At 41.4% G+C, this 12,941-nt stretch overlaps 1 protein-coding gene across 3 annotated transcripts in view; it reads left to right on the top strand.

The window, feature by feature from the left end:
• The first annotated feature begins 4,525 nt into the window (after positions 1-4,525).
• Positions 4,526-12,941, top strand: part of PUM3 (pumilio RNA binding family member 3) — a 52,199-nt gene continuing 43,783 nt past the window's right edge. Inside the window, exons 1-3 of one of the 3 annotated variants that reach the window (XM_003935656.3) lie at positions 4,625-4,706; positions 9,910-10,001; positions 11,348-11,566. In XM_003935656.3, the coding sequence (XP_003935705.1) occupies positions 9,920-10,001; positions 11,348-11,566 (301 nt within the window). In that variant the 5' untranslated portion in view covers positions 4,625-4,706; positions 9,910-9,919. Of the gene's footprint in view, positions 4,707-4,734; positions 4,812-9,909; positions 10,002-11,347; positions 11,567-12,941 lie in introns of those variants that run through there. The other 2 variants (XM_074394744.1, XM_074394743.1) reach the window with 2 other exon arrangements.

The following is a 12,941-nucleotide window of genomic DNA, read 5'->3' as shown; positions in this document are numbered from 1 at the left end:
CAACTAGAGCATCATGAATGCTCAATTAACGTTTAGACTACATTAACGCACTTTGTAGCAAATGTATGTTATTGGAAAACATAATACACACTATTCAGAAGCAGTTATTTTTCACTAAAGAAAAATGTGTTGGCAACTGCTCCGTTTCCATGGATTTATGATTCTAATAAGTCCTGAAAATAAAACCAAATCCTTGCCAAAAATCTCACTTATGCTTTATATCAGTAACATGCCCTCTATCCCTGCTTATGCATTTGAGAAACAGAAAAACAACACAATTTGTTAAAAATCCACTAATTAGAACTCAAAAGAACTGATTTTAGGGAGGGGGAAGATGTAGGAGCCGACACCTAACCTACTTTATGAAAAAAAGAAAATTGCACAAAATTATGTGAAACTGAAAAAAGAAGCAAACATTTTCTAGAATATGTTTGAAGCTGTATAGTTCAAATTTAAACCATTTTTTAAAACACCTAATGGCATTAAATCACTTTAGGAGAACTCAATCAGCAAGAAAGATGCAATTCTGTCCAATATGTTCTACTTACAGAAAGAGGTATATTGTACATTTAATTCTTAAATTCTGGTGCCTGCAATACAAGGAGGAACCAGGAGATTCAAATCCTAGTTAACTAAAAAAATCAAATCAACAGGCCAGGTGCTATGGCTCACACCTGTAATCCCAGCACTTTGGGAGGCCGAGGCAGGTAGATCACCTGAGGTCAGGAGTTTGAGACTGGCCTGGCCAACACGGTGAAACCTCGCTTCTACTAAAAATAGAAAAATCAGCCAAGTGTGGTGGCACGCACCTGTAGTCCTAGTTACTCAGGAGGCTGAGGCAGGAGAATTGCTTGAACCTTGGAGGTGGAGGTTGCAGTGACCCGAGCCCATGCCACTGCACCCAGCCTGGATGAGAGCACAAGACTCTGTCTCAAAAAACAAACAAACAAACAAAAAACAACAACTTGAATTCCATTCCTTAAATAACTGAGTCTTAACCTTAGCTGCATGTTAGCATGATCTAGACACCAAATTCTCAATGTTCAGGTCCTACGCCAGACCAATTAAATCAGAATTACTGCTATTTAAGGAAACAAAAACAAAAACTCCACAGGTGATGCGGTGTGCAGCCCAGATTGCTATCCACCACATGGGATACTATAGTTATTTTAGGTTTTAAACCAGATTAGTTTAAGTCACAAATTAAATATCCACTGCTGGATGAAAGCATTTTTGCTAAGTCACCTTTAACTTTACCAGAGTACTAGAAAAAGAATGAAATCCAAAGCCTATTTAATATTATATCTGATCGTCTTTCAATTCTGAGCTGGCCATGTAATCCAGTTCTTGGCATTGAAATAGGAGTCCCCGCTGGGTTTTTTCTTTCTGGGATAGAAGGACAGAGACCCATTGGGAGGGAGAAGTGGAATTCATTTTTTTCTCCACTTTCACTAGCCCTCAACTCTTAGATCAGTACAGAAACTGAGGAGTACATCTTCCATTCAAAAAGCAGTCAGTGGGAGAATAAACAGTCAACATGCTGAGGATGGTGGTAGAACAGAGGCTGGAAGAGCTTGGGTCTTTGCTGACATTGCTGTATCATTAAACCACAGCAACCAACTACCTTCTGAATGTTTAAGTTAAGAAAATGATTGCTTAAGCCACCATTAGCTGAACTTTCCATCATTTGAAGTCAAATGTATTTCTTTCTTTCTTTTTTTTTTTTAAGATAGAGTCTTGCCCTGTCACCCAGGCTGGAGTACAGCGGCCCAATCTCCGCTTGCTGCACCTCCGCCTCCCCAGTTCAAGCAATGCTCCGTGTTTCAACCTCTGCAGTAGCAGAGTACAGGCATGCACCACCGTGCCCAGCTAATTTTTGCATTTTTAGTAGAGATAGGGTTTTGCCATGTTAGCCAGTCTGGCTTCGAATTCCTGGCCTCAAGTGATCCGCCTCCCTCGGCTTCTCAAAGTGCTGGGATTACAGGCATTAGATAGAATGCCCAGCCCTAAAGTATTTCAAAGGGATACACCTTCGTTCTCTCTTAAACTACGAATCATGCAACATTTACTATTGGCTAAGAACTTTAAGATATTACCACTTTTAACCCTCACAGCAACTCCCAAAACAAGTATTCTTATTCCCATTTTACATAGGCAGAAAGTGAGGCCCATACAAGTTAACTCTCTTGTCCATGGCCATACAGAATTTAGGTTTTAAGCCAGGTTCCTTTGATTCTAATCTCAATGCTGTTCATTGCATTGCTTTGGTACTGTTATTAACCTCTTGGATGTGTGCAAGTCTAGTTGCTGTGATTAAACTGTGTATCATGCAAGAAGAGCATCTTAGGCTTCAAGTACACCAGGTGGTCTACATTTACATCATTAAATACTTGAAGAATTAATGAGCTTGCTTGGCAAAAAACAACATTACAGGACGAACATTTTTTGTGCTGTTCTGCAAAACCACAAGATACTTTCAAGTCACTCAAAAATAAAGTCCAAATCAATCCACTTTCACAGAAGGCTTGATAAAAATGTTATTAATAATAATTGAGGGCTTTGGTATGTGGTAACATATTTTTTTTTTCTCCCTGGTAAAAAAGCAAATGAATAGTAGGGTTTCGGCGTAGATGCTGAAGGCAACTACATGGACATATCTTCAAGGATATGGAGGACTGCTGTATGTCGAGTTGAAACACAAATGTATCCCTTCCCAGGGTTGTAAGATAGGTTGCATTTTGTCATTTTTTTCTTTTTGGCCAGCATTTACTTCTCTGGTGTTTCAAGGTGTCTAATATCCCCACTACTGTACTATTTGCCCAAAAGGCACTGCTGACCGGCCTCCTCCAATTCCTGTTCCATATTCTCTTAGCATTTAGTACTGAATTATTGAAAGGAGTACAGAGGCAGCCACGTTGATTTTAGAGTCAGGCTCACCGGACCATAGCTACTATGTTTTGCCTTTCTCTGTAAAATGAGAAAAGACCTACTTCAAAACTGTTCTTATGAGACTTAAATGAGCTGAAATATAAACAAACTAGTAAATTATCAAGTATCTATGTGCTGCATAGTGCCTGGGAAGGAATGATGGCCCCTGGCATCAAGAAGCATAGAGTCAGGCTGGGCGCGGTGGCTCAAGCTTGTAATCCCAGCACTTTGGGAGGCCGAGGCGGGTGGATCACGAGGTCAAGAGATCGAGACCATCCTGGTCAACATGGTGAAACCCCGTCTCTACTAAAAATACAAAAAATTAGCTGGGCATGGTGGCACGTGCCTGTAATCCCAGCTACTCAGGAGGCTGAGGCAGGAGAATTGCCTGAACCCAGGAGGCGGAGGTTGCGGTGAGCCGAGATCGTGCCATTGCACTCCCGCCTGGGTAACAAGAGCGAAACTCCGTCTCAAAAAAAAAAAAAAAAAGAAAAAAGAAGCATAGAGTCTAGTAAATTACCAGTTTCAATTCTAACTCTTTAGTGGGCAGAAAACGGAGTAAGTTGGAAGATAGTAAAATCTCAAGTCTGGCACCTGGGACCAAGTGCCAGTTCCTCAACTTTCCAAATGTGGTGGGTTGAATAGTCTCCAAAAGATATGTCTTTGTCCTAACTCCGAGAACATGTTAAAGTGACATTATTTGGAAATAGGGCCTTTGCAGATGTGATTAAATTAAGGACTTCCAGAAGAATCTGATGATCTTGGGTTATCCCCGTGGACTCTAAATTCAACGTTCAGTGTCCTAAAACACGGAGAGAGATGGCACAGGCACAGAAGGCGGCCATTAGAAGACAGGCAGAGACTGGAGTCATGCATAAACAAGCCACGGGCCGCCTGGAACCATCAGAAGCTGAAGCAGCATCGAGCCTTCAAAAGGTGCACTCTGCCAACAGCTTGGTTTTGGACTTCTCGCCTCTGGAACTGTTAGAGACTAAAATTTTGTTGTTTGACACGACCAAGTTTGTGGTGTCAGTTTCTTCATCTGGAAAACGTGGCATGTATCCTAACCACAAACTTACTTCCTGAGGTAGGCTACGAAGTAACAGCACTATACAGGCACGAGCAGACATTAAAATGGTAAACATTTATGGAGCGCGTTCCATACTAAGCGCTTTGCACGTGTAACTTAATTATTTCTGCTTTATTGATCGTGAAACCAAGGCTCAGAAAAATTTAGTAATTTTCCCAGAGCCTCCCAGCTAGCAAGTGAACAAAACGGGATTCCAGTTCAAATCGACTCACAAGATACCCCTTTTATCCTCCATGCAGGGCTGTTCAGAAATTACGCGAATTAACACACTTTAAAAACTTCGGCTACTTCAATATTAGTTCAGACTACGGGATTAACCGTCCTTTATTAACCGCGCCGGCGAACTCTCTCCTTCAGCTTCCGAAGCTCGCCTTCGCAACAGCGCTCCCTTTCTTCCCAGCACGGAAGCGACAGGGTTAATGACGTCATTTCCCGGAGCCTTCGTCGCATCCTCCGCCCGACGGATCCTTTGAAGGGCCAAAACACTCTCGGCTCCAGAGACCGCTTAACAGCCGCGGACCAATGGAAACTTCGAACTTGTGTATTTTTCTGGTAAGCTCCACCTACGAGTCACTGATCTGCCGGGGAAGAAGAAAAAAAGCGGCCCGAGGGCGGAGCAAAGCAAGGAAGCGGAAGCGAAGCGGTGGTGGGGCACCGGCGCGCGAGCTGCTTCTGCCCCACGTGTGCGGTGAGTGTGGCCGGCTCAGCGGTCGCTCCTGGGAGGGGTTCGGATCCTGCCGGACGCTGGACCGGGCTGTTGTCCACTGTGCTTTCTTCTGTGACCTCTTTCTGGGTCAGGAGTTCGGGACTGACGAGAGCCTGGCAAGGAGGGCGGGGTTCCCACCTCTCCCCCAGCAGATTGCCCTGGTGCTGGGTGGCATTGAACTAGCTTCACTGTAGAATCCCAGCCCGTGCTCGGTCTGATCAGCCTGTGCCGTTTCACAAACACCTACTCCAGAGCTAGGTGCTGAGTTTACAGTGTGAATGAACAGTTGCAGGTTGTAAGGAAACGAACTGGGTGCTGATTTGGGAAGATAGTGAAGTCTGAGGAATGATCTTTAAGCCGAAATCTAAAGCGTGGAGAGAGGCAGCCCAGAGATCTGGAAGCCCAGGGAGTACTTCAAGCAGAGGCAGTAATGGGCTAAGTCCCTGAGGTGGGAGCTAGGAAGAAGTACAGTGAAAGTTAGAGTACAAGATAGAGTTAGAGGGATAGACTGGAACTAGGTTCTGTAGGGCCTTGAAGGTCATGATGGGGATTTTTTTTTTTTTTTTCTGTACAGTAGGAAAACATTTCCCTTCCTGTTACCATGTGTAGAAAACATTGAGGGCTTATAAGCAAGTTAGAATCATGAGTAGGCCCTGGTTCTCTTTAGAAAATGTGTTTAATTTGGAAGCTCAAGAGATTGTGTTGTATTGATAAATGTATTTAATTTGGAATCTCAAGAGATTGTATTGTTTGTATTAGGGGGGTGATTTAAGGGGGATTTAAGAGAACTTACGGTTCAGTGTGGCAGACAAGGGAGAGGAAAATGTCAAGGGTAACTCTTAGGTTTCTTACTTGGGCAGTGAAGTAGACGATGTACCATTGGCTGAGATGAGGGATAATAGGGCAGGGGAAAATAATATGTCGTCTGTGGGTGGTTTGCAGTAGAAATATAGAGAATTATGTTTTGTACATATTAAGTATAAGGTGCCTGTTAGACACATAATTAGAGGTGTCAGATAAGCAGTTATACAGAGATTTGGAGCCCGAGGAGAAGTTCATAATGGAGACATGATTTGGGAGTACTAAGCATGAAAAGCCAGGAGATTGGGTGAGACCACCTAGGGAGAAGTGTGGAGAGAGAAGGGAAGTTCGCTAGGACAAAGATTTGAGAAGCACTAACATTTAAGATTTTGGTCTGTAAGAAAGTGTTGTTTAAACTGAGTTTGAAACATGGGTATGAATTGTGTTGGCAAAGAGAATGGCTTTAAACTTCACTATGCTGATAAAGGATAATGAGAAAGATTGGCTCCTCTGTCGTGTGGATGAGTGAGGTGATTTAGGACCACATTTTGAATGACTGTGATTGCCTGAGTTGGAACTTTTTCCTGAAGGCAATGGGAAAGCTTTGAAGCTACTGGAGCATGGAAATGACGTGAAATAGATTTGCTAGTGGAAGATTAATCAGGCCACTGAAAGTGGCTCAAAATAGATTGGATCTAAAGGAAACAATCTGAGCAAGAGGTAACCAGAGCCTGAATGGGATAATAGAAGGAAAGGACAAAGAGGGGCCAATTCTGAGAGACGCTGTGGAATGTGATGATTGGTTATGAAGATACAGGGTCCTTGGCTGAGTTCAAGAAGCAAATCCTGAAAAGTTACATATTGTATAATTCCATGTATATGAATGACATTCTGGAAAAGGCAAAACAGGAATGAAAACCTGATCGGTGGCAGTCAGGGAAGAGGGAAGGAGTTGATTACAAAGGAGCAGCACCAAGGGATTTTTGGAGGGATGGGACTTTTCTGTAAGATACTGTGGTAGTGGATACGTGACTCTTAGCCGTTTGTTGAAGCCCATAGAATTATACACCAGGAAGAGTGAACTTGACTATATGCACATTTGACAAACCTGCCAGCATTTCTGGGAATGGAATGCAGACTGTGACAAATCAGTTAAGCTATATTATAAACATATAACGTCACTAAAGAGAGTGAGGGAGTGAGGGGGTGATCAAAGTAGCTTTTTTTGAAACGAAGTCTCACCGTGTCGCCCAGGCTGGAGTGCAGTGGTGCAATTTCAGCTCGCTGCAGCCTCCGAGTTCAAATGATTCTCCTGCCTCAGCCTCCTGAGTAGCGGGATTGCATGTGTGCACCACCACGCCCAGCTAATTTTTGTATTTTTAGTAGAGACAGGGTTTATCCAGGCTGGTCTTATACTCCTGACCTCAGGTAACCCACCTGCTTAAGCCTGCCAAAGTGCTGGGATTACAGGCATGAGCCACCACACTTGGCCCTAAGTAGCTTTTTTTAAAAAAACAAACAAACAAACAAAAACTGGGTCTCTGTTGCCCAGATTGGAGTGCAGTGGCATAGTCATGGCTCGCTGCAGCATCTGTCTCCTTAACTCAAGCCCTTCTCCTGCTTCAGCTTCCCAAGTACCTGGGACTACAGGCGTGCACTGCCAGATCAGACTAATTTTTAAATTTTTTTTCTAGAGATGAGGTCTTGCTATGTTGGCAAGGCTGGTCTCAAATTCCTGGTCTCAATGATCTACACTTCTTGGCCTCCCAAAGTATTGTGATTACAGGCGTGAGCCACCTTTGTAAGCCTCTAAGTAACTTTGGAAAAATGTTTTAAATGGCTACAAAAAGAGAACTGTACATCAACTCTGTACTGTCATTGTAAATTTATTTCTCATGGGGTACAGGTTAGCAATTCTGAAACCATATGTGTATAGTAGGGTTGAACATATGTGTAATAAGTTGTAGATGGTGGGAAGTAAGTTACTCACTGTCAAAGAAAGAAGTTACAAGTGAGTAAGAGGAGATGCCTGGAATAAAATCTGTGGTGCTTGATTAGGTTTGGAGACATCAATATGAGCTTCATGTTATTTTAATAAATATAAATATAGGTATGTGCATATGCATAGGTTAGTATGTGCATTTAAAAAGCGAAATAAAACATGTGGCCCATATCAGAAGGACACAGAAGCAACCTGAAAAACTCCCACTATCTGGAGCTGGAATCATTTGAGCAACAAAATAACAATAGTATTGGATTATAGCCAAGGAATGAAATAAATGTCTGAGACTGTATGATACAAGTAAATAGATGGGAAAGATGGGACAAGTCTTCCCTACAGAAAAGTTCAAAATAACAAACATAAAAATAATAAGGGAAATAGAAAATCACCATTTAAACAAACGCAGTCATTGCTGCAGGCAAAATCCACTGACCAATGCTAAAGTTAGCAGGTAAGACTTAAGAGGACATAGGATGTCTACGTATTCTCCAAGCATCTCGTCTACAATGTTTATTAATTGCTGTGGTGGTTTAACATAGGCCTGGATTTTTCAGTACCCCTCCCTCTGGGAAGTGGAGCTTTAGTTTCCTCTGAGTTTGGACTGAACTTGGTGGCTTGCATGTTATAAGGATGGAAAGGTAAAAATGGCAACTTTGCAGTGGAGAAACCTGGAAAACACTATGACCAAGTGATCAAAGTTAACATAAGCAGTAGTAAGTCATGTTAATGTTATGTACCTCCTGATAGGATACTATGAGAAGAGAACTTGACCTCGAGTAGTCTTCCAAAAAGTTTGTAGCCTTAGCCTAATCATGAGAAAACATCAGGCAAACCGCAAATGAGGGATACTCTACAAAGTACAAAGGAGGCTTCGTGGCCAGATTCAGTGTATCCTGGTGCAGAAAGAGGATATTAGTGGAAAAACTAGTGAGCTCCAACTCAACCCTGTAGCTTAGTTAATAGTGTTATATGTTAACATGAGGGGAGCTGAGAACAGGGTGTACGGTACCTCTGTATCTTTTCAACTCTTTTGTAAAGCTAAAATTATTTCAAAATGAAGATTAGAACAAATGTACAGAGAAAATACATAAATGAGTGGATTCTTAGAAAACTGCATGCGTAGAGGAGCTAAGAGATGCAGGTGTGGTTATGATGGCTGTAGCCAAGTAGTAATGTGACCCTTCAGTCCTAACTGCCCTGAGGAGGCTGAGTCATTCATGGGCTGTCCATTTTTCCGAATCATTAGAAAAGTCTAGATTAGAACAGCACTTTCCAGAGTTCTCCTTGCAGCCCTGCTTCTACTTTATGATGTTCCAGGAGAAAGTGGTTCAACTGGAGTTGGAAAATGCTGCATCCTGTAGCCTTTGCTGGGCAATGGGTAGTTTATATTCGCAAATTAAAGAATCTGAAATTTAGGTATTTTCTTACAGGCTGATGGTTGTCATTTAACTGACTGTGTCCCAAATCGATTTTTCCCTGTATCCTTCTTTTCTCTTAATGCTAATATCCTGAGAAATTAGTTTTCTTGAATGGGAAATTCTAATATAGAAATATCCGGTATTGTCTGGGGATCCCTAACATCTGTTGTTTAGTGTCAGCTTTGAAATGAGTTGATCATCCAACTTTGGAAAGTGGTGAAATGAGCCAAATGGCTTTTGCTCTTGATCTGTTCTGCAGCTTTCAGGGACCTTGGGTCGGTGAGGGGTGATAACTTGTTTATCCTGTGTACCATGGTGTCTCAGTAGCCTATAAATCACCTATTAGACAAATTCCTTTGGATGAAATATTAAATATTTCATCATAATCTTATTTTGGAGTTCACTGCCAATTACTTGATTGCCTCTAAAACAAGCACAAATGGAGCATTGAATGCTAATCTTTGTTTTAGCTAAGCTGGGTTACATAGGGATCTTTCAGATAATCCTTTATTGTCTTATATTAAATGTGTGTAGTGGTACCTGCAGCCTGTTGTTCTGGCTTTTTAGGCTCCAAGAAATCAAGCTGTAATTTTGTTAGTTACTCATCCCTAGTCTTTCCAGGTTACAAAATGCAAACTCTGATGCTTATTTTACTTAGTGTCAATAGTGGTCTACTTTAGCCAGCACTATTGTGGAAGTGAGGTGTTGCCTCCGTATGTATCAAACACTGGCCAGAGTGTGTGTTGTTCTTAGTTTTTGTATTTGTACCTGGTTCATTTTCAGTATTAAAATCTGAGGCACTGATTGCATAATTGCTGGATTTAAGTAGTCGCCCTTCTGTATCTGGCTGATTTGTATCGTGTTTGTAAACTGAAGGAATAAATGTGGCAATGACTATTTAACAACTCTTACCTGATGAGGAGAAATGCAGTGATTGATTTTGGTTTTGGTTCTTGTTTTCCAGAGTTGCTACAATGGAAGTCAAAGGGAAAAAGCAATTCACAGGAAAGAGTACAAAGGCATCACAAGAAAAAACCAGATTTCGTAAAAATAGTGGTAAGATAGGCATACAAAATATGCTTCCCATGTGGGTGTTTGGCTATTGTAATTGGGCGATGAGGGGCATGTAGCAAATTTCAATTTGTATTCATTGGCTAGGATTAGGATTAAAAGTAGGAAGAAGTATGTGTTATTGTGTATGAGTTAACATGTTGCTCATGACATTTAGACACTTAAGAAATTGCCAGCTGGGCACGGTGTCTCACACCTGTAATCCCAGCACTTTGGGAGGTGGAGGTGGGTGGATCACAAAGTCAAGAGATCAAGACCATCCTGGTCAATAAAGTGAAACCCCGTCTCTACTAAAAAAAAAAATGAAAAAATTAGCTGGGCATGGTGGCACCTGTAGTGCCAGCTACTTGGGTGGCTGAGGCAGGAGAATTGCTTGAACCTGGGAGGCAGAGGTTATGTGAGCCGAGATCGTGCTATTGCACTCCAGCCGAGGTAGCGAGAATGAAACTCCGTCTCAAAAAAAAAGAAATTGCCGGAATAATTGAGGAATGCTTTACTCACGAAAGACTCCTGATCTCAGTCATTGCTGCTGTTGCCTCATTTTATTCTCACTCGTTCACCATACGTTTTATTTTAATGTTTGATAAATTAGGACTGTTTAATATGTACTGCTTATAAGCCAAATACTTTTAGGTTCCGAATTTATAACAGTGATGTCTTTATTATTCCATCAGGTGTCAGTATTGTAAAATAGAAAGTCAGGGAACTGTACAAACAGCTAATGTTTCCTTAAAGTGTAGCCGGTCCTGTTTGCATCTCATTTGTTAGGTACTAGTTTGTAAGCCTTCTTGACCAAAAGTTTGTATCAAATATTTTGATTATAAGCTTTAAAATTTTGTTTTCTTAAAACTAGAAAATTTGAAAATTATCATTTTAGATTTCCTTATTATATACTTTCCAAATTCAAGAATATTCATTTTATCCTTAGACTTAAGTTAGTGAACTATTGAAAATTCAGGGTGGACCGTCATTAAAGCAGAATACAGCAGTGTAGAAATAATATCTCTGCTGTTTGCTTGAAAGTAGAGAAGTTTATCAAGTCGACTCCGGTGGTTATCTCTAGCGGCAGAATCATGGGTAGCTTTTATTTTCGTTTCTCTACTCTCTGGGTTTCTTGATCCTGAACCTGTATTAGTTTTATAATCAGGGAAATTTTTAATTTGGTTTTGGTTGTTTAATCCAGTTCTACTCAAAAGGCTATATGTTGCGTATTTGAGATTAAGACAAGGTATTAGGATTAACGAGTGTTATTTTCTGTAATGAATGTAGTCCAATGGATAAAAGAGACTTGGGCCCAGAGTCACTGAACTTACAATTACTATTGTCATTAGATTCCGGTTCTTCAAAAACATTTCCAAGGAAAGTTGCTAAGGAAGGTGGATCTAAAATCACATCTAACAACTTTGAGAAAAGTATCACAAAACCTGGGAAAAAGGGTGTGAAACAGTTCAAGAATAAGCAGCAAGGTGACAAATCACCAAAGAACAAATTCCAGAAGGCAAATAAATTCAACAAGAAGAGAAAATTTCAGCCAGATGGTAAAAGCGATGGTAAGTACGGATTGGTTCAGCATGGTCTTTGCAGAGTCCTCACACTGCCTGAACTAGCTAGAACCGTTGTGTGCAGGTACTCTGGAGCTGCGTTAGAGAGCTCCCATTCTTGTTGCTTGGCAGGTAACATTTTGGGACAGGTAGATGGGCTTAAATAAACAACAAAGCATCTTTCATGCTTAGAATTTCTCTCTGGTGCTTAGAGTTTATTTCTTAGCCCTTTTCTGAATTACTTTAGCCATGGAGTGAAGCTAAATTGTAATAAATTGTAATGGCTTTATTCCGTGACGCCTCAATAAAGCATTTCTTTCTATAAGCTAAAATGTATTCATTTATTTATTCAACACGTGTTTGAGTTTTCTATACATTGTACCAGGAGATAGACACAGAGTCAGTAAGGATACAGGCCCCAACTGATCATCATAGAATTCTGACCTTAAAGAGTCAGTCTGTCCCCAGCTAAGTGCCAGCCTTGCCTAAGGATGCTTTGGTGAGCAAGAAACATACAGACCCTGCCTTCACAGAATCTAGGCCACTCTAATACAGGCAACCCATCTGATGGCGCAGATCCATCGCAGTTGCAGAGAAGGTGTTGTGTACTCATGACAGATTTGATTTTAATCGGTTCAGGACAAGTTGGTCACTGATAAGCAGTGTTGGCAGGTCTCCTGCTTGTCTGTTGAAACAAACTGTTCATCTCTGTCATGATGTTCAGTGGGTCATTTCTAACCCGGAGCTTTGCTCTCTATTGTGTAACATTCCGCTGCTGCACATTCTCCTATACTGATCTCAAACAAGCAGCTTCCATGTTACTTGGATTGTCGTATCATTCCTTTCTTTGCAACATCCTGAGAATTTTTCCGGTGCCTTTTATTCTCATTTTCTCCATCCCAGCATATCCGAACACTGCTCCACTATTGCCAGCTGAGACTACTGGGGATGGTCTTCTCAGTGCCATCCCCTAGTCCTGGTGCATGCTTTTTACCTTGCCTTAGGTCTGCTTACCAGAGGGACAGCAGCCTTAAGACCAGGAGGTAGGGAGAGAGGAAAGAGGGGAAATGGTATTGTTTCTCTTTAGGGCTGTAGGATCTTCTCAGGCTCCAGTTTCGATCTCTTTTCGTTTTTTCTTCTTCCCTCATCTTCCTCCTCCCTGACCGCCAGTAGTTTCTCTTCCAGCCTCACTTTTCACTTTCTCTTTCCTAGCCTCTCTAGTATAACCCAAATCTTCCTTCCTCTACTGGAGTTTTTGACACCTACATTTTAAACACATAAACATTCATTTCTCACATTGATGTGAGAAAAACCGTTATTTCTTTTGCTAAAGGAGATACGTTCCTAATATCGCAAAATGAGACTCTTGATTTCATTTCCTCAT

Source organism: Saimiri boliviensis, chromosome 2, assembly GCF_048565385.1.
Source record: "Saimiri boliviensis isolate mSaiBol1 chromosome 2, mSaiBol1.pri, whole genome shotgun sequence".
Lineage (NCBI taxonomy): Eukaryota > Metazoa > Chordata > Mammalia > Primates > Cebidae > Saimiri > Saimiri boliviensis.
Note: the sequence above shows the minus strand (reverse complement) of the source record. Positions and strands in the feature narration are given on the sequence as shown.